Source organism: Tachypleus tridentatus, chromosome 10, assembly GCF_004210375.1.
Source record: "Tachypleus tridentatus isolate NWPU-2018 chromosome 10, ASM421037v1, whole genome shotgun sequence".
Lineage (NCBI taxonomy): Eukaryota > Metazoa > Arthropoda > Merostomata > Xiphosura > Limulidae > Tachypleus > Tachypleus tridentatus.
The window spans coordinates 49,942,255-49,964,775 of record NC_134834.1 but is presented as its reverse complement, the minus strand read 5'-3'; the positions used below and the strand labels follow the sequence as shown (position 1 = coordinate 49,964,775).

Sequence of the window (22,521 nt, the reverse complement as noted above, 5' to 3'; positions counted from 1 at the left end):
AAACACTCACATTTCGAAAGTGTGGAGCAAAAATTGAATACAAGGGGTTCAAACTAACGTTTGAAATTAACTATCTGAAGTTGAACGGTTTTTAGTGTTCGAAATATATAAACGTTCCTGGTCAAATATCTGTAGTTTCTCGATTAATAATCATTTATTACAATCATAGCTTCTGAGGTTTTTAGTATACTGACTGTAGAAGACCAATAATATTACTGAACTGTTTCTCCGCGTGTTGGTTAATAAACTTTAAGGTGAAGTAAAGTTTACTCGACAACAATACTGTCAATCACTAGTATTAATTACACACCTAGTACATTGTTGATTCTTACGCTCGAGAATCTTCTACAAATTTAGAAAATAGGCGGAACTTCTGCAATATATATTTAACAATATAAGCTCATTAATTTCTAAATATATATTTATCGAAAACAAACTTTAAAATAAACACATAATAGTAAATCCGTTACAAACATGTTTAAGTTATATATTTACACTGCCAGACATGTAATGTTATTTTGCCTATTGTATAATGATCCTTCATGGTCTAATGGTTATAGAGCCAGTCCATGGTTAAAGTGATTCGTGATTTACCTTCTTTATACTAAAAATAAATCACACTTCGTACTTTAAGTGTATTTTATGATAAGGTAGTCCATGAACTAGGTACTATTGATTAGTTAGTTGCCTTCCTCCTAGTTCAGGGCCTGGCATGGCAAAGTGGTTAAGACACTCAACTCGTAATTTGAGGTTCGCGGGATCAAATCCCTGCCACACCACACATGCTTCCCCTTTCAGACGTCGGGGCAATATAATGTGACGGTCAACTCCACTATTCGTTGGAAAAAGTGTAGCCCAAGAGTTGACGGTGGGTGGTGATGACTTGATGTCTTCCCTCTAGTTTTACATTGCTAAATTAGGGAGAGCTAGCGCAGATAGCCATCGAGTAGCTTTGCGCAAAATTTAAAACAAATCCCTCTAAAAATTAAGCGTGGTTAATATCCAAACCAAATTATTGTATTGTTTGAGTGTTCAGTTCATTACGAAGGAGCAGTGTTTGTATTCGCACAGGTATCCACATTATATTCATTTGTTACAAGGGAACATTTTAAAAAAATATTCACGGCTAAAATATTTGATCAATTAGCCAATCATCTTCTTTGTCCAGGGTTCTTGCAATGATATTACAAACTACTTTATGGTAAAGAAGAAACCATGCTGTTGTCATGTACTCGAATGGAAGTATTAAATGGTGAATAATGTGTCTTATAATTTATTTTTATTTTCTCTACTAACATTTAGTGGTAAAACATCGAAAATACTGTATAGAATAACGTAGAGCACATGTTTATGTAGTCCTTTTATGTATTTACTGCATTACTACATTCTATTGGTTATGTTAAACAAAGCATTTCATATGTGTATTAAGCCATTGTGTCATTTCGGTAAGTTTATTAATTAATTGTACTTTGTGCTCTCTGACGTCAGCTATACGATAATTAACATCATATCCTGTAGTACTGTTTCCATCTAGAAACCTCTGAGCTTCAGAGAACAGGGGGTCTCAACTTTTTCTTACTCACTCTCAACTGTAAACGTTTTCAAGGGACTCGTGCACCCTCTCCGGATAAATGCAAACGTGTTCCTGATTGTTTTATTTTTACTTAAAAATGTTGATTAAAAATAATGTAGTGTTAATTTATAACATATTTGGCCAAAATTATTATTTTCATAATTTATTACAGCATCATTCAAACGTTCGCGAGCCCCAGAGGGGCGCACCTCACAAATTGAGAACCGATGAACTAGATAGAGCACGACACAGATAGCCCAGTGCGTCGCTTTGTATTTGCAAATAAAACAAACAAATGTAATCTAATTTTTTTTTTATTATTATTAGCCAACTCTAGTGTCAAATGTTTGTATAACACTTGAAGCAGTTATAGTAACTGCTCGAGTTAGTTTTATAACCTGGAAAAGAAAACAAGCAAACAAACATTAAAATTAATAACGAAGCCTTAAAATAATAATGACGAATTGCATATTACTTAGGCCGACTTCAGTTTATGTATGTGCTGTTAAAACATTGTTTTTTCTAATTCAAATGCAGAAAGTCTTAATGGTTATCAAGTTATGCTTAGTGGCAGATTATGTTGTCATTCCAGTGAAAGTAAACCTCTGAACAATCCAAATGTGTACCAAGGTCAGGACAGATTCTGAAATGCACAAATTCAATGACAGTTCACTTTTACTTAACCTTGCTTTTTGTAGCTTCACCCTAGAAAGCCCTTTGTGAACTTTAGAGAACCACATTCCGATATCTTTGTCCTTGAAACATGCTCCGCTGTTCCAGTTTTAACGATATACTTCCGTCTGGCGCCTATTATCATCTTAATTTTCTGTTTATACAAGTGAACGAAGGAAGACGATGTGTTGCATATTTTTTAATGAACAAATTCGCAGACAACTGGTGTACGTTAGAAGATGGCTCTATGTATCGCAGTAAATTTAACAATGGTTGGTTAATTGTTAAATGCAAAACTACAGAATTGACTATCTATGCGCAGCCAATCACAATTATCGAAACATATCAGCCACGTTAAGATTTTATAGCTAAACACTATGTCTCAATGGAAAATATTAAACGCAATAAAAAATTAAAAGGGAAAATAAACAAACTATATTAATATTTATGTTTCACTTTTTTTCTTGCGTTTTTCTTATAGCAAAGCCACATCGGGCTATCTGCTGAGCCCACCGAGGGGAATCGAAACCCTGATTTTAGCGTTGTAAATTCGTAGACATTCCGCTATACTAGCGGAGGGCAAAACTAGAGGGAAGGCAGCTAGTCATCACCACTCACCGCCAACTCTTGGGCTACTCTTTTACCAACGAATAATAAGATTGACCGTCACATTATAACACCCCCACGGCTGAAATGACGAGCATGTTTGGTACGACGGGGATTCGAACCCGCGACCCTGGGGTTACGAGTCGAACGTCTTAACACGCTTGGCCAAGCCCTTATATTATGATAATTTAAAAAAAATATATATCCTAAGTCACAAAGAAAAGGGGCTATTACATGAAAAAGACAAAAAAAATATTTTGTTACTCATCACGTAAGGTGTAACTTACTGCAACAATATGAAAACATATGTTCTACTTTGCTTTCAAGGTGGCAAAGGTCTGATAAACGCCCACTAGTCAGAAATGAAGGCTGAATTACTGGTTCTTGAAGTGATGTTCCACTTGTGAAGGTCATCCATTCTGTATTTTATCTAGAGGTCAGAGTATTTTCCACGTGATGCTGGACAGAGCTCTGATCTTCCTGTTGAAAGTGTTAAAAAAAAAAAAAGAGAGTTAACGATGCCTGCAATTCGTGCCCTTAATATTTATGGTTTATGCCGGAGTTATTAGGTCGAGGTTAGCAGGTTCGTTCATTGATGTTAACGAGTTAAGTAACTAGAAACCACTGTAGTTTCACTGTGTCGGTATTTAGGTATTGATGTTAAATACCCAGGAGGGTCAGGTACATTTGACCTCTTCCTCCCTCCCGAACGATTATAGCGTCTGTCTTTAGGGTTTTTTTTGTTTTTGTTTTTTTAAGCTTTGGGCCAGAGTAAATGTATAACATTATACTCAGGCCCATTTCAGGGCACAAACCATTGTATCTTGCGTTTGTTTGGTTGTTTTGAATTTCGCGCAAAGCTACACGAGAACTATCTACGATAGATGTCCCTAATTTAGCAGTGTAAGACTAGAGGGAAGGCAGGCAGTCATCACTACTCACCGCCAACTCTTGGGCTACTTTTTACCAACACATTATAGCGCCCTCACGGCTGAAAGGGCGAGCATGTTCAGTGTGACGGTGATTAGAACCCGCGAACTTCAGATTACAAGTCGAGTGCCTTTACCACCTGGCCTACTTACAGAATGCTAGATTTGTTTGCTTTATGCTTTGCATTCTTTAGTAAACTTGCACTGTTTTTTTGGTAATCTCTTTAAATTACACTATGTAACATAAATTTTGTTACTGGATATGTGTGTTATTTCTTAATAGTTTATGTTGTAAAATTACAGAAAATGGCCATTATTCCCTTCAAACTTTGCTTATGTGAAGATGGCAGCGCCATGGGGGCTTGAGTCCCCCAAAAATGAGCCAAGCCCCCTCAGCCCCCAATATTGTTACCTACATATATTCATAACATATGGAAAACACAATTGTCGTTGTTGCTTAACAATTAACATCAAAGAGACATAGATCTGCAGAACTCAACGTCTTCATTAAGACGGAATTATGTGTCATGAATCCCACAGCAACGTAGTAAATGCACTAAAACTCATGCGCTGTATTGCTGCTCCCTGTGTAATGCCATTTTATCTTGAGTTTCGACGAAGATTAGACAACCACATTGATTTCAAGTTACAACAGATCATCAGGGATTTTACTTGATAAACCAAAGGTTTCACAGGTATTTACCCATTAATTTCATTTGTATTTTATTGAAAAGTAAAACATAGCATGCATGTATTAGTGTATTGTGTATTGGTCAAAAGTATGAAGTCTTTAGCCGGGGGCCTGGCATGGCCAGGCGCGTAAGGCGTGCGACTCATAATCCGAGGGTCGCGGGTTCGCGCCCGCGTCGCGCTAAACATGCTCGCCCTCCCAGCCGTGGGGGCGTTTAATGTGACGGTCAATCCCACTATTCGTTGGTAAAAGAGTCGCCCAAGAGTTGGCGGTGGGTGGTGATGACTAGCTGCCTTCTCTCTAGTCTTACACTGCTAAATTAGGGACGGCTAGCACAGATAGCCCTCGAGTAGCTTTGTGCGAAATTCCAAAAACAAACAAACAAACCTTTAGCCGGTGTTGTGTCCTCTGTAAGATCATTTTGCATTGTGTATCAGCCATCCAAAATTGTACTGATGATTGTGGCATACACTTAAAATTGTGACTTACAATCCAATTAATGTTATACTTATGATTAGATAATAACCTTACATGTTAACGGACCAAATAATATTTCTAAACAATTCTAGAATGAATTTTGAAATTGTCATTGGACTATTAAGAAGCGCCTAATTTAATGTAATGTAGTAGTTGCATTATTGTAACAGGTGCTTCTCACACTTATGATAATAAGAACAATATCACAATCACAGTTTGGCCTATATGAATAATGTGAACTTATGAAGAAACCAGCCTTTCTTTCACCCAGGTCAACTGGGTGAATTTAGGTGAGCTTCCTCTTTTACATATACGCATATTTTCATAAACAGATTATTTCTAATTTGTAATAAAGAATTATTAATCAGAGTATGAGTTTCCAATGAAAACTGCATTGAAAACGAAGTTCAAAATAGCACACCTTTCTGAAATGTACCTTGGTATTTACATTACTATAATTTACCATCTATACTTCATATTGATGGGATTTTGGGAATGCCCTTCACAGTTTACCTCAGCCACCCCAACGAAAATATCCTGGCGCCGCCACTGTTTTGTGACCCGGATAATGAAATTTAGAAATTAACCTATTTTCTATATAAAAAGCGGCAAATTTGCAGATTTTTATTTACATAAGGTCTGAATAAAACAACATATGAATGAAGATTTACATGTATTTATACTAAAGTTATACAAAAATGAACAAAAATGTTTAGAAGTGAGTATTCTGTCGATATTTACGACTGTAATGTAAACCACTTTCATGTATCAACCCCCAAACATAGTCTACCATCATGTTTTCGTTATACGCTCTCAGGCCACAAAAGCAAAGTTTGAAGAAAAAAATAGGTCTTTTCCATTTAATTTAGGAATAAACAATTTGGAAATAACACTTTCTGCTCAGCAACAAGAAAAAGTAAAAAATTTGTTTCATATTGTTATGATTAACAAGTGTTTTGTTAGATTTGAAGAACTAAATTTTGCAGTGCTATAAACTACAAATAACGTTGATAGTAGTTTAAGACTTTAGAGTGAGAATCTCTTTTTGAGAAGTCGTATGCATGCAAGGCTTAGCACGTCAGAAGGAAAATTAGGAAATTAAGATACACGTTTTAAAACAGATTCAAGAACGATCCTGTATTGTTGGAAGTTCCTCTAAGTTGCTCGCGGATATCCAGTACAATTAAATATCACTAAATAACCTACTGACTTTCCAAATACAAAAACAAGTTTTTTAAAAAGGTGTTACAGAAAGCCTGTCATGAAGTTATTACTCATGTCAAGGTTATACAATACGCAGTAACACGAGTTATGAGTATTATGTTACGTGACTTAGTCAAATCAACGCCAATTATTTTTTATATAACTTTTATATATAACAATTTTATATATATTGTATTATTTAAAGTATTTTTTCACGTAGAAATTTTCGTTTCAATATTTTTTTTTTAATATTGCAGTAACTAACAAAAATAAATAAAAAATATTCCCCAAGTGACGAAAATTAATGTATGCTGCATAAACGACTCTAGATGGCAATACTTTGAGTTTCTCATAACATGAAATTTGAGATTATAAACATGCTCAAGGAGTTGGTTAACAGAGTTCTGTTGGTTAGCAGTTGAAAATAATTGGTATTTTAAATTAATAAAACCAATAGTTTGCTAATAATTCGGTTTAACTAAACGTTAAAGTTTATTAGGAAAAATGGAAAAGTGCAAGAAAGTGGGCATTGTTGGAAGGTACTTATTACTATTATTTTATTTTTAAATGGAGTACTGAAAATATAAATTAAAATTTTAAACTTAAGTAAGGAAATCTGACCGCTGAGGTTACTGGTTAAGTTTAAGTTCTTAAAAATATTGGATTTAGTGGCTGAATAGAGGAATCAAGTTTAAACACAGGCATTTGCAGTTAAAAATAAATCCCAAATTAAAACAATGTCCAAATATAACAGATGCATTTTAAGATGTAATCTAAGTTTAAGTAGGAAGTTTAGGTATCGGTCAGAAGTAGTTTATGTCTAAAACTGTCTTTACTGCAATTAACATAGTGTAAGATTTATACCTATAAATTGAATAGTGGATATAGCCATTTGAAATAATAAGGTTGTTACTATTAGAGATTTATAATTTTAGATCACACTCAACATAGGACGTAATGATGATTTGGGCATCTAGGATTAATAATAATAATAAAGCTTTATTTGATGATTTGCACTGTGGAAGTATTACTGAATTTTATTTCAATGGTCGTTATTTCTATAAGATCACATGCCATTACAATTATTAGTTTCATTTATAGTGTTTAACAAATTTAACATTTACAGAGAGCATTTATTGTTAATATTTTTGGTATTGTACTGATAAAACATTTTTGAACTCCAAAGTATACAATGAGAAATTATATTCAGATCATTATGATGCCTTCCTATAATGAAATACTATCCAATTATGTTTGATTCATAATCTATTTATTTGTATGGTATTCTTTTTAGTGGTCTCATTGGTCGAAGTTGGGCAATGCTATTTGCCAGTGCCGGTTACAAAGTATCCTTGTATGATATTGAAAGTCAGAAAGTGGACGAAGCTCTTCAGCTTATTCAAGAGGACCTAAAGATGTTACAAACTAAAGGCTATCTTCGAGGTACTTTATCTGCTGATCAGCAACTCAAATTAATGTCTAAAAGTGACACTTTATCCGAATGTATGGAAGGTGCCAAACATGTCCAGGTAAAATCTTAGGACTGTATATCATATGACAAATATAGTTATTTTATGTTATATTGTAGGATGTAAAATTCAGTTCTCAAATGCATATTCTGTCAAGTAAGACATTAATATAAATAACTATTATTATAAAATTGTCTACATTTCCAGTGATCAGTACCATTTCAAACAGATAGGATATTTAAAGGTTTAGGGATGGATCAACCACACACTTGGTCTTTTAGAATAACAAGAATTTTACAGATCTATTTAGAAGGAAGGTTTAGTGGTTTTGTTACAGAATGAATAATAAAGATATAACAAAGTATTTTTGCTCTGTATTTACTTTTAGGTGAATAGGATGGCATTTGGAACAAAGGAAGGAAATTATTGTTGTAATAAGATGATGGAAAGAAAATTGAATTTTTGAATGGATCAAAACCTATTGGAGTTATTAAAATGTAGAAAAACAACAACACAACATGAGAGGTCAGCAGCTTTCCAGATACTGAAACAAAGATTAGAATTCTGAATCATGTTATTTCTGTAATTTATCAATCACAAAATTGGATGACAAGTCTAGGTATTTCTGTTGTAAAGCAGTCCCACATACACAGAATAATGTGGGATACAACAAAACTATGCTATGAAGAAGTAGATAGTCAGATCCTGTTACAGAAAGTAACACCTAAAGTTAAATTGGAACATGAGCATGTCTGGATTTATGTTTTGAATTAGACTTTAAAATTTTTGTATAATATGAAACATATGCTTGAGGAAAGTGAAATATATGGTGTTTGCAAATTATACCATATCTGTAAAGTTGAATCTTGTGTGGTTTGCTGTTGTTATATTCACTTTAAAAATGTTATACTTTATCATACATCTTACCAGTTATAAACCCTACAAACTAGGTGTTCATAGAGTCATTGAAAACCCTATTACAATAAGCTCATATGGTAGAATTTGTGGGTATAACCCTATGGTAAGCAAGTGGTTTATGTGAACTACTCTGCCTGCAGTACTAGTTACAATTCTGTCAGTTTTCAGTCTATTCTGAGAACTTGTGAGCCAAAGTAAAAGGAAAATTTTATATATTGCACCTCATTACATCTGCCATATGTAATTCTAGTAGTGCTTATTGCCCAGTACCAAGATACAGTCTGTGTTTCTCTGGATTTTCTGTTGACATTTTATATTTGCATAGCATATTGTAGCTTCAGAATTAAGTCTCTGTAGTGTTTTCAAAAATAGGTCTTGACTGAGGAATAAATAAGTAACAATTAAACAAGCTGTTGAATTGGTTATATGGTGGTCTTTGTGCTGACCCCTCATCTGGGATGAAGAAGGATATTTTTTACTGCTGTTACCAGTGGCTTTCTGGCTGTATTTTATCATGTTGACTTCCCTTCTTTTGCTTTTTATATCTTCAACATATGTTATATTGTTTAATTTAGCAGTAAAGACCTTCCATGGTTACTACTTTTGCCTTATTAGTGCAGAGGAGGTTTACATCCTGCTATATTTGATATGGGGGTTTCTGTTGTGGACTTCTTTGTTTACTTTTACTGTTGCATGTTCTGACATGTTATATCCAGGTGATGGTCTTACCATGTGGTAGCTATGTTTACTGCCATTCATCTGGGGACTAACAATTGTGAGTTTTATGCATTATTGACTGTCGGGGAAGATTAAATCCATGGTGTACATGTATTCTAAATATAAACTGGAATTTAGTTTGAAAAAAATGAGAATATTAATCTGAGGTTTAAAACAACAAGAAGTTTCAACTGTTTCATGTTAGAAACAATTTGAGATAAAGAATGTAACATTAATACAATCATGAATATTGTAGTTGTTGATGTGGAACACTGTTTTAATTTATTCAAGGTAACACAACTTCAAATAAAGTTAAGAGTTATTCTGAACCAGCTGTGTCTCTGTTAGTTTGTAAAGCTGTATTGGTAAACATTACCTATGCAATGTTCCAATATCAAACTAGCAGAAATAACTGCTGTGTTTGGAAACAGTTTGGCTGAGAGTGCCTGTTACCAGTAAATGGAGGAAGTGTGCTTGGTACATATTTGGGTCACTTTGAAAGGTTGCTAGAAATTGAAAGACAAGACTGTTGAATATTTAATAAGGAACAGATCCTCGAATATATAATTCTTTGGTATTGACAATAATAAATTTTGACTGTTTTTATTTAATATTAAAAGTGTTTGCTATCACTGTTTGCAAATATGAGGGATTATAATATTTACTAAATACAGTGATCTTACACATATAGCTACATTAATGACTTTTAAGTTAAACTTTAAATATTTTGTGTCACTTTCTTTGTGGAATGAAGAGATCTGTTACTTCATTACTCAAAAATATTTTGTGCTGGTGTTCTTGGACACAAGTCTTGCCTTTGTCACCTGATTTTCACCAATGAGATGTTCTATAAGATGATGTAGTACTAATACAATTGAAGGTAGGTGTAATGAGATGACAAAAACATCAGTCATCAAATAAAAATAAGGCCTAAGCGAAAAAAGTATAAAACCTTTGACATTCAAAAACAAAACAAAAAAAAGAATAGTGTTCTCAATGAAATTTCTCATTTAGGTTTAAAACATATTCTGAGTTAAACTTAACAGGTTGCATGCAAAACAAAACATATTCTTACTATATATTTAAAACACAGCCACAGTAATTTTTATGGAAGAATCTTCAAAAATTTAGTTCATTTTTAAAATATGAATATTTTCTGTAGGAGTGTGTCTTTGAAAGATTAGACCTGAAGCAGAACATTTTCAAAGAATTAGATAAATGGGCTACGGATGAAGTTGTTTTATCTAGTTCAACGAGTTGCTTTGTACCGTCAAGCTTTTCAGAAGGCTTAAAGCATCGTAGACAAGTGATTGTTAGTCATCCGGTAAGTGCGAAAATAATTTACGTAATGAATAATACAGTAGCTTTTATTTATACACTGTATAGTCCTATATATCATTTCTGTGATAAATAATTGGTCTTAAAAGTCTTCCATATTTAATATACAGGTCATAGGACTAAGCTACAACTGTTTCTCCCAAAGAACCAAATAAAACTAACAGTAACTTGTGTAATATTTACCTATATATTGAAATATCCAAATTTTTATTTTCAACATTATCATTTCCTTTATGATCAACATGTACTTAACTCCCCAAATACATCAAGTATGTGCAGCTTACTCTAACAGAACGGATGTTTGTTGAGTTTGATCTGGCTTAGGACAGGCATGAACAAGTACTGGTAAACTATCTTTAATCCCATGACCTTTTCATAGACATTTGAAGGGTCCATGGAAACATCTTTACAGTAGTTAGCAAGGATCATTTCAACACTGATTTTAAACACACCTTCTCAGTGATTACTTGTATTGAAGTGAAATGTCACAAACTTTTGTTATCTGTATAGACTGAGCACTTGAAGTTCAAATTACCACAGCTCTTCAGATCCCTGATTTTCATAAAATGGAGTGGTGTGGGTGACAAACATTTTATAACTGATTTTATCTCATTGTAACTCGTTACTTTTAACAATCCAATAATTGTTCTGTGAAGTGCATGATGGCATTAGTTAATGGGGTTTTTTTCTAAATGTAGGTGAATCCTCCCTACTATGTTCCATTGGTTGAAATTGTTCCAGCACCATGGACTGATCCTAAGGTTGTTACTCAAACCCGTTGCTTGATGGAGGAGATTGGTCAAAAACCAGTCACTTTAAATACAGAAATTAATGGATTCATCCTCAACAGAATTCAGTATGCAATACTTAATGAATGTTGGAGATTATTAGAGGTCAGTTTTGTAATACAAGCATTAACAATCGAAGTTAATGATAATAAATTAACATGAGGTATTTGTTAAAGTTTCAAAATCAGAATCTGTGCATGACTTCTGTGCATTGATTCTTTGAGGTTATTCTTTTTATAAAAAAAAAAAATTAAACAATTTATACAAAAGATGTATTCCATCCTTTGCCTGTTGATCATTTTTCACAGCTCCATCTCCTTTGTAGAACTGAAATATTGCAAAAAAAGAAGCAGAGTGTTCATAATCAAATGTTGGATATATTTTACTAGTTTCTGAGCCCCATGGCAAATTTTCTTAATGAATATATATTTTCTAATAAAAACTAGAGGGAGTTCTCCATAGTTGCAGGATTAACGTAATTTAATGATTCTTTTCTCCCTTTTTCATGAGCTATATTTGTTTGTACCAGCCATACCAAACAGGGGCTGCTCGTATACCTGATTCAGTTTCATTACGCATTAGGATCTCTATCAGCTCATGTTGAAATTCTTTTAAGCAGGATTAGAGTAAATTATCCTACAAAACCTTGGGTGTGGTCAAATATTACTTGAAAGGGTTTGACTTCCTCAGTCCAAAATTGTAATTAAATCTTAAATTGGTCAAGAGAGTAAATATGAGCTGAAAGAAGGTACTTGAACTTTGAATAATTATACTGTAGCTACAAAAAAAAAACTTCATATTGCTGAGTAATAAATAAGTAGTTTTAGTTGTTTGCTGGTATTGTATATGGCAAATCATCAACTCATCTATAGTAATCTAATAAAATGAAAGTATAGTACACTTGTAGTAAGCCTGGTTAGCTGTTTCTAGACAGAACTCTGAAGTAGTTCAGGTTTAAAATTATTTATTCTACAACCTACATTAGAGTGGAGTGGCATCTTTTGAAGATGTAGACACTGTCATGACAGCTGGACTTGGAATGAGATATGCTTTTGCTGGACCTATAGAGACAATTCACCTGAATGCAGCTGGTAAGTTAGTTGTAATCAGAACTTCAGACTTCTACACCTAATGCAGTTGATACTAATATTAAATGTTTTATTTGGTGAAATAACTATACTAAGCTCCTATTAATAGTTTTAGAAAATATGCTAAGTGGATCACTGATATGCTCTACTTTTCTTTGCAACAAGTTCAAACGTTTTTTTAACTGAACTTACTTAAAACTATAATTTTGGATTAGGTATAAAGGAATATATGGAAAAGTATGGGCCAGGTATTGGTGAAGTGACCAGATCATTTGGCCCAATTCCTACGTATACAGGCCCTTTTGTTGACAAGATACACGAGGAATTGTGCAAGAAAGTTCCTGTTGACAGACTACAAGATCGCAGAATTTGGCGAGATAAACGATTGGCAGCTTTGTCCATGCTTAAAAAAGACATGGATAGTAAGGAAGAAGGACCATAATAGATAATGAATCTTAATTACAAATGACAACCATTTAGTTCAAGAACATTAAGTATTACAGATTTTCAATATTGAATAAATTGAACTCTTAGCAATAATTTCGCATACCAACAACACAACTTTTTTCTCACATGGCATGTGTTTATACTTCTTGCATTAATACTATAGAAATTTAGCCACATACTTAAATAAAGTATATTTGTAATGAAATGTTTGTGTTGATGATTTAGTCCTTTTATTTACAAATATTTCTGTGCGAGACAGGATAAACACAGCAGGAAGTTTTATTATTTTATCTTCTAATATTATAAATTCTGGAAACAAATTTCCATATCAACCCAAGTGTAATTTACAAATTTTACAAACTGCTTTAACAGGGATGTAAATTAGATGTCTAGAAGAATTCTCTACAGAGTGGACAGGTTGACTTCTGACTGGTATTAAACCACTTGTACTAAGAGAAAGAAGAAACATATTAGAAATATTCAACAATAGCTTAGTGTTATGCTATGCATTAAAATATTGCAAGATGTAGCATTTCAAAACAAACTGGAAAAATTCTTAACTTCTAGAGACAGCTCAATATTCATGTTGAGTAAATTATATGCACCAGTTTGGGGGCCAAATGCAAAAAAACTTACCAAACAAGCTGAATGAAACTTTTTTTTACATGTCCGGCATGATAAACGGGGTAGCTGACATGTGGAACCATGAAGAACATAGAAACAGATCATACATTCCTCCACTCCCTCAAACCGCTTGTCCACATTTTTCTTCCACAAAGCTAATCCATCCAAAATAGTTCCATTCTTAAAAATGCAAATTATTAGTGTTAATATAAGGTGCTTCCCTTTGTTACTTATTCTTAAATTAATTCTGAATATGCAAGTCTTGTGATAACCACAGTTAATATAAAAGCACTTATTAGAACAACATTTGATGTGTCGCCATCAAAAACCAAACCCTTGGTAACAAAAATGTAACAGTTCTTTCTGATGCAAAACCTTCATAGACTCAGATTAACGCTACAGAGTTACATTCAAAATTTAATTAAACAACACTATTATCAGTGTAAGTCATTGAAATGTTTAATTTCAGTATTTTAAAGTATATTCTTTGCTTTCATTTCTCCATATCATGTAATGGGTTTATATACTCTCAATTGTCTGTTTTACATTTTATTTCTATCATGGGTATCTTCTAACCTAACCAGAAATTACACTTGGACTATAGATATCAACATGTTAGTGTGTAACATACAGTTTTCAAGCTTCCTACATTACTGAAATATATAAAATATAATTTCAACTCATCATGTTAACCCTATATAATCTCTTTCATCTTTCAAAAAATGTTAGTAATTTTCCTTGGTGTAATTGGATTACTTACAACCAATATAAAGAAGCCGTTTTAGATTTATTATGAATATAGTTCATTTTGGCAATCAATTCTCTAGTGAGTATAGTTTAATCTACTTAAAGGTCAGCAAAGAAGTGTAAAAAAAGTAGTGTTATCAGACTATGTTTCCAACTCTAAATAGTCCTATTTGATAAAGTAAGTACTAAATTTGTTTACTATGTATATTAATTTTACATTTTCTAATAAATTTAATTAAATATCAAAATTAGAAACTTGTTACATGAGATAAGGACTCTAAAAAAATCATGAGATTAGCTCAAGCTCATTGCCTCATGACTGTAAATTGAACATTTGTCTACATTAAGCTGCATCTCTGTTGTAACCTCTCTAGTTAATCAACTGTTCCATTGTTAGACAGGGTCAAAAAGTTTAAAAAATTATACTAAAAGAAACAGATGTCAAAATATTAGCATGCTGAGATTGTAACAGACAATAACAATTGGGCACCTAACACAATCAGCATTTTGTTTCAATGTTATTGCCATAGTTGTTGTTAGGATACAAATGGACATCAAAATTTTTATTTGGTAAAACTAATTTTTAAGAGGTTGTAGAAGTTAAGCAAATTAAATATGAAAACTCTTATTATGAAGATCAGCTTCCATTTAGACTGACTTAGTAAAGCCTTTGTAACTTTACACAAAACTTCAGTAGAATTAAGTTTTCTAAAAATAAGATTTGTTTTTAAAAAGTTCCTACAATGTTTTATAAAAACTTGCCATGTTTTGTAACAATATATATGGTACATTCACAGTAATAGTATGTAGAGTTCCTGGTTATAAGGTCAGTAAAAATGACTGAGCACCATTTCAGAGAGTTAATGGCATTGGAAAATGAATACAAATTACATTAAGGCACAAGAACCAACCACAAAGAGGCTTGCGACAAGTTGTACCTGAGCTGTGATACATAGTGTAATGTCTTTTAACAATGTATGCTTGAAAATTGTTACAACTCTACACATTCATCTTGGAGTGGGAAATCTGTTTACACAACTTGAATATAAAAAAAACAAATTACAATAGGAGAATAAAACATTTTTAAAAATGATTTCATCCAAAAAAAATGTGAATAAAACTTGTATGACAAGAGAATTTAAAAATGCAAAACTTACTTTATGATTTTACTTTGGAGAAAATTTATCAGAATATATTGCACAATTTTTCAAAAGTTGATGCAATTATGTTCACATTTTCTTGTGAGTTGCACAGAATGTGATGAATAGTTGACAATAGTTTATAAGGAAAACAGAAACTATATCTGACGCACTAGAAAATATTTCACAATTTTTTGTTTGTCTGTCCAATCCACTTTTATAGTCTTTCTTGTAGCACAAGTTGCTTTCCTCAAATATTGCACAATTTTAGAAACTAGAGAACAAAATGAGTATTCATTCTATTTCATATGAAAGATATATATAATCAAGTAATCAAAAGTAACATTCCTTTGCAATTATACTGTTGAAACAATACTGTGAAAGTGTTATCCTGACATGTTAAATTAGGGAATGACATGCTTTAGAAATGACAGCCTTTTGCATGGGCAACTTTGTTTTGGGACAGTTGTTTGTCACGATGAAGAGTCATCAAACAGAGCTTGAATTATAATCATATTATGAAGCTCCAAGACTGTTTTTCTATAATGTACCAAACCTGTGTACATATTCCAAAAGTAGGTCTATGACGTTCATCTTAACTGGTTCATTCATTAACATAGATTGAAATGCATCTCAATGTTTTTTTGTTGACAGTCAGGAATAAAAAATAGTTTCTATTCAATATTATTAACGTTTGAAGTGATTTTACTTATAAAATAGATTCACTTACCTGATGGGTCAAAAAGGTGGTTAACTGTAACAGCCAATTTCTCCACTGGGTGTTAGAAACCCCAACTCTTCTTCCACCATCTACTGTAACACCACCCAGTGGATGATTGACTGATAGCTGAATGACCAGTTCTATTGTCACCTCATCTATGGTATACGTAGCCATTACTTCCCGTGCAGCTGGCCGAGCTTTAACCTAGAAGTAAACGTGTCATACTTGTCCAGTAGTGCAGTAAAATATACTACATGAAACTTACTTCTACACCTAAAAAGTAAACATATGTAGTTTTTATAATTAAACTTCTAAACCAGTTTACAAAATGTTGCTTAAAAAAAGAAAAGATTAGTACAGACTAATTCTGACAAAAGACTACTATAATTCACCTTTAAGTTCTTAAATCTCTGATCTCCACGATGTACTGCTTGGATTTCCTCTGTATATATGAGGCTACTGACATACTTTGATGTGAACCTAAAGATATAAAACAAGCATGTCAAGAATACACTTAAAGTTGTATTTTAATCAAAGAACCAAAAATGCTGGTATTATTTTAATAAAAGTATTATAACTGTTGTTCCTTAAGTGACACAATATATGAAGTTTATATTAAAAACTAAACCATAAGTGTTGTCTGCACTACCTGTTAACAATGTCTGTAGTTCTTTTGTCTTGTTCAGTCCACCACTGGCGGACAAGAGCAGGTAGTTTCTTCAAGGAATTTAAATACACCTGGCATGCAAGGTGTTGAAGCTGATGTGAACTGGTTGTGCCTACAAAATACAATTTACACTTGAAATATGCACAGTTAAATTTATTTTCAGGCACATTGTGCTACTATATTAAAAACCAAAAACTGAAATTTTTTTGGTGAGATGAAAGGTTTTTGAAAACAAACTCACCTATTAACAGTTCTCAGCTGAATATATTCTAATACTGCAAGTATTAGCTCTGATGATGGTAAATGTTTTTACCAAACCTAGTTGACTGTAAGTAATAATAAATATTTAACCTTTCATTGTGCTAAAAATATTGGTTTCTATGTTTTATACTCCTAATGTACTTGCACGTTAAAACTCACATGAACAGGGTGTGTCTTTGAGGCAAATAGTTGACATACATTTCATATTTGAATTGAAAAGTGCACCTGTAGGATAAGCTGTACAAGGTAGATTTTATTAAAAATAAGAACTTATAATCTTTGTATCAATACTTTTGTTTTTGTTATGTAATATCTACTGTTATGTGAACAGCATGTGAAAATCAAGCAAAAATTAAAAGTAATAATCACAACTCACTTGTTACAGATAAGTCAACTGGTTCAGAGAAAAGAGTTGGAACCTGGTTTTTACTGGGACTGACTTGTTTTTCACCAGTGTGTGGAACAGTGGGGTTAGAAGGCATAAGTCGAAAGAGATAACCGAGAAGATTGGAAAGGTGGTTGGAATTCTTCAAGTAACTGGCATATTCTGAACGTCCCTAAAAGTATACAAAGACCCTGATGTTGATGATAAAACAAAAGAAAAGCAAAAGCAATAGAGCCATGCGACATTATGCAGTTTTTTATATATTAAAGACACATTATTTATACTTGCTTCACTTTGAATATTTAAGTATGAATAGAAAGATTTTCTTGGCATTTTTGGGACATTTATATGATCCTTGAAGAAAAACAGCCCAGCTAGCTTATCTTTAGGTTATGACATCTAAAATGAAATCTTAAATTTACAGTTATATTTTGGTATAAATGATGTTTCATACATACAGATACTTGTACATACATAGAGATATATTTACCTTAAAACACGACAATTTTTAAATTTAAATGAAGTACATTACAATTTGTCCTTTATATCAAATCTTATGTTAAATTCCTGAGACTTATGCTGAATTAGTTGAAGTAGCCTTCAAAGTCATATCTACTATCTAGTTTAATGATCAGTAATTATGAGTTAAGTAAATTCTAGCATTTCTGAAACAAGTTATTTTACAATTCTGCAGTGTTAAACCCCATGATCACTTCCATTCGACTGGTAATTTAATTTTCATAATTAATTTTCTTACTAACAGATAATTTAGTGTTTTCTTTAATGATCATTTACTGTGAAATCAACCATTAATATTAGATTTTCAAACTTATATCACAATTCAATACACTGAAATGTTATTCTTTACTCAACTACATACAGGGTCTTAAATAATAACAAGATTATTACCTTAAATAAATATAATTACAATTGTACTTACATCACTACTGAACTACAAACTACCCTACCTGTTGAACACTAACTACGAAGTCACTGAAGTTTCTACTTAATTTTAACATGGTCAATATGTTAACTAAAATGTATTAAATATGAACCAAAGTAAATAAAAATACTGACTAATCTACTTATTTCAAAGTTAAACATACTGGTAAGAAAATATTCACATAATAAGTCAACTCCTGTGATTAATACTAGTCTTTCAACTTTTCTAAGCTTAGTACACAAGTTTCCACCATATTTACAAGTGACTCAAATGAGCAGAAAACTAAATGGGAGACATGTTAGTCATATTACTATCCCATTATAAAACAACAAAATAAAAACACTAAATGTACCTCTGAAGGGGTAGCACTGAAAAAGTCCATCACCTCCATCCAAATGAGGAAGTAGGCCAGACAGTATGTGTAAGAATCTGTGTAGGGTTGTACGATACAGCAATCTCCAACTCTAAAGTCAGAAAGTAATATTTCTACTACTTGACTAGTCTCATCCAGAACTGCTGACAGAGCTGCGGGTGGAGGCCTGACAAAATGGTTTAAGTCGATTATAATTTTTGATGGCATTTAAAGCATAAAAATTACAGAATCTCCAGGTTTATGGAGAAATTCCATAAAAGGTGTTAGAAATAATTTTCAGCAGCAACATGGAGTGATCGCAAGATCTTCCACCATCATAATATTCTATCAACTGCATTATGACATCTCATTTTGCTCTGTTTAAATAAATAATTTATAACTTAACAGTAATTCTTGTGGTAATAGTTACATCTCTATCTTCATTAACCTAATTCATTTTGTGTCAAATAATGGCAGCTCTACAAACTAAAACGTTCACATCATCCTGAAATTCTCCAGAAACCTTTTTCTCATTGTGTAAAATAATTTTTTCCTTTGTTAAATATTTTGTCAGGTACAACAGTATCTTTTTCTTAAACACATTTACACAAAGTTTTCAATATAAAATAAAAGTTTAAACACAATTATTTTGTGTCTAAGGTCTGAACTAGAAATATTAGCATAGGTTTAAACTGCAAAAAAAAAAAAAGTCCTATAACTCCTGTAACAGACATACTCAACTTGAAAATTTTTGTTTGTAGTTCAGCACAACACATTAAAATGGCTATTTTGGCTGCACCCACCAAAATACATTATTTTTAGTATTGGAAGTACAGAAACTTACTATAGAATAAGCAAGAGAACGATTTTAGGCTAAAGTATACAAACTGCTGTGAAAAACTTTAAACTACAACATATATCCAAATAAATAGAAGATAAAATACATTGGTACAACAAGAAAAGATAACGTTAAAACATTTTTCTCGAGAGCAACAGAATTTAAATAAAAAATATGTTGAAAAGAGAATCTATGTACATAGAAGTTATGTGGACGAGGGAATATATGTGGCAAAGATAACACTGAAAATTCTTCTGCACTGCTGCAAGTACTAATGATATGTGGATGGAGATATGACATACACTAAAACAGCACTAAACATATCTAAAACTAAAAGTTCCCTAACAATAATAATAATTGTAGAAAACATTCTGATCCAGATATTGTAAAATTCTAAGTTACATGTTATAATGTTGGAAGTTGTAATCAGTGATGTCAAGAAAACCCACTTGAAGAGAAAAATATATATGCAAAAATGGCTCGTTTGAGTTGAAAAAATTTTTTTACATAGAGAAACAAACAACGTTGCAACCTTCTTTAGTCATCATCAAATTCACAAAGAAAGAAAGAGGTAACTAACCTGAAACTGACCACATGTTTGAAAGGGGTTGTGTAACTGAGTGTTAGAATGTAGAGGGCATGCTTAGATGTTTGAATATGTATTTTTATATTATTTATTTTATTATTTTTAATATAGGTATGAAGGTGTTACTTTGTATTGGTTTATTTTGGGCTTGAGTTGTTGAAGCAAGGCTTCTTTAATTTTGTGTTTGTTTATGTATCTAGTATTTGAGTGTTTTCTGTGGTTATGTTGTTGTTTATTTGACTTGCAATGTTCGAAAATGTGTGAAGGTGACTTTTTGTGTTCTTTGAATCTGGTTTCTAATTTTCTACTTGTTTCTCCAAAATAGAAGTCGTGACAGTTATCACATTGTATTTTATAAATAATGTTGGTGTGGTGTTTGTCAGTCTAGTTTTTACATAGTATAGACCTCAGTTTTGTGCCTGGTTTTTGAATAAATTTAGTATTAACTGGAATGTCATATTTTGTTACAAGTTTTTGCCAAATGTTGGTTATTTTTCTGCTGATGTCTGGAATATATGGTATGCAGCAGTATATGGTTTTGTGATTTTTTGATTCGTGAGATATGTATATGACACTGTTGCGGGATTCACATCTACAGAACACACACTTAATTTTTTCAATCACATTAACGCTATACATCCCAACATCAACTTCACATGTGAACAAGAAGAAAGCAATCAAATATCATTTCTTAACCTCAAAATTATAAGAACCGATACACAATTTAAAACAGAAATTCACTGAAAAATCACCCACACTGAACTATTCATTCCTTGGGACTCAGCACATGAAACAAAACAAAAACTAAATATACTAAGAAACCAAATAAGCACAGCCATAAAACTATGCTCACAAGATAAAATTAAGGATGAATTAGACAAAATAAAACAATACTTCGTCAACATCAATAAGTTTCCTCCCCAAACCATAGAAAACATTATATGCACACACCTAGACAAAAAGCAAAATCAACTAACAAAAGTAAATGTATCTCACGAATAAAAAAATCACAAAACCATATACTGCTGCATACCATATATTCCAGACATCAGCAGAAAAATAACCAACATTTGGCAAAATGTTAACATTCCAGTTAATACTAAATTTATTCAAAAACCAGGCACAAAACTGAGGTCTATACTATGTAAAAACTACACTGACAAACACCACACCAACATTTTTTATAAAATACAATGTGATAACTGTCACGACTTCTATTTTGGAGAAACAAGTAGAAAAATAGAAACCAGATTCAAAGAACATAAAAAGTCACCTTCACACATTTTCGAACACTGCAAGTCAAATAAACACAACATAACCATAGAAAACACCCAAATACTAAATAAAGAAACAAACATAAACAAACGCAAAATTAAAGAAGCCTTGCTTCAACAACTCAAGCCCAAAATAAACCAATACAAAGGAACACCTTCATACCTATATTAAAAATAATAAAATAAATAATATAAAAATACATATTCAATCATCTAAGCATGCCCTCTACATTCTAACACTCAGTTACACAACCCCTTTCAAACATGTGGTCAGTTTCAGGTTAGTTACCTCTTTCTTTCTTTGTGAACCTGATGATGACCGAAGAAGGTTGAAACGTTCGTCCTCTATGTAAAAAATTTTCTCAATCCAAATGAGCCGTTTTTACATATATATGTGGGAAGTTGTGTTATAGAAGAAAAATAGTTATCAGTATATCTGGAAAGTATTCTATTATAGTTTAGAGGTTTGAAGGAGATAAAGATAAATTAATGATGCAGTCTTTACCTGAGTAATATTTGATACGAATAACAGCAATAAAGCAAAAAGAACATTGTAAAAATTATTCAAATCAGAATCTTGTAACAGAGAGCAATCTCTTAAAAGAAATGAGTAACATCAATCAAAAGCATCCTAGTGAAAGATCAATAAGGTGGATAATACAGGCACCCAGAAGGAGAAAGACTTATTCTGATACTGAAAGCTAGAAATATCAACAGAATAAAGTTAAACATTGAAGCTTTGAATCAAAAACTTTCCTTAAAAAAGTACAAAAGATAAAAAATGTTGGTAAACAAGATATAAAGAAATGAGTTTGTTCATTAACCCTTAAATGATAGTAATCATCAACTGATGCTGCTACCTACAATATTCCTGCTGTTTAAGATTTTGTATCTGGTTGTGGAAATATAAGGAAAAATTAGAAATTGTGACTTGAATGTGAAGAAAGAACTCATTTTAATTATTCAATACTGCCTTTTGAAAAAGTTAATCATATTAAAAATACAGAAAAGATTGAAGATAGGATATAAAGAAAAAATTTCATTTAGTTGAAAAGCCAAACATGAAGT

At 32.2% G+C, this 22,521-nt stretch overlaps 2 protein-coding genes across 2 annotated transcripts in view; one reads left to right on the top strand and one right to left on the bottom strand.

The window, feature by feature from the left end:
- Positions 1 to 6,487: 6,487 nt before the first annotated feature.
- On the top strand, positions 6,488 to 13,121 carry Had1 (beta Hydroxy acid dehydrogenase 1). Its single transcript, XM_076461296.1, has 6 exons — positions 6,488 to 6,690; positions 7,446 to 7,680; positions 10,418 to 10,579; positions 11,292 to 11,486; positions 12,367 to 12,472; positions 12,685 to 13,121. The coding sequence occupies exons 1-6, from the start codon at positions 6,656 to 6,658 to the stop codon at positions 12,909 to 12,911; spliced, it is 960 nt and encodes a 319-aa protein (XP_076317411.1). The 5' UTR covers positions 6,488 to 6,655; the 3' UTR covers positions 12,912 to 13,121.
- A 56-nt stretch (positions 13,122 to 13,177) lies between these two features.
- The window catches only part of Ltn1 (E3 ubiquitin-protein ligase listerin), a 68,063-nt gene continuing 58,719 nt past the window's right edge, over positions 13,178 to 22,521 (bottom strand). The window contains exons 25-31 of the mRNA XM_076461295.1: positions 18,756 to 18,942; positions 17,452 to 17,632; positions 16,797 to 16,926; positions 16,540 to 16,627; positions 16,157 to 16,351; positions 13,553 to 13,720; positions 13,178 to 13,365 (exon numbers count right to left, since the gene is read on the bottom strand). Coding sequence (XP_076317410.1) covers positions 13,306 to 13,365; positions 13,553 to 13,720; positions 16,157 to 16,351; positions 16,540 to 16,627; positions 16,797 to 16,926; positions 17,452 to 17,632; positions 18,756 to 18,942 — 1,009 coding nt within the window. The 3' untranslated portion in view covers positions 13,178 to 13,305. The remainder of the gene's footprint in view (positions 13,366 to 13,552; positions 13,721 to 16,156; positions 16,352 to 16,539; positions 16,628 to 16,796; positions 16,927 to 17,451; positions 17,633 to 18,755; positions 18,943 to 22,521) is intronic.

Coding starts and splice junctions, on each gene's coding strand:
- Had1 (XM_076461296.1), top strand. CDS start 6,656: ATGGAAAAGTGCAAGAAAGTGGGCATTGTTGGAAG. Junction 10,580..11,291: donor AAGTGATTGTTAGTCATCCG/GTAAGTGCGAAA, acceptor TTCTAAATGTAG/GTGAATCCTCCCTACTATGT. Junction 11,487..12,366: donor AATGTTGGAGATTATTAGAG/GTCAGTTTTGTA, acceptor AACCTACATTAG/AGTGGAGTGGCATCTTTTGA.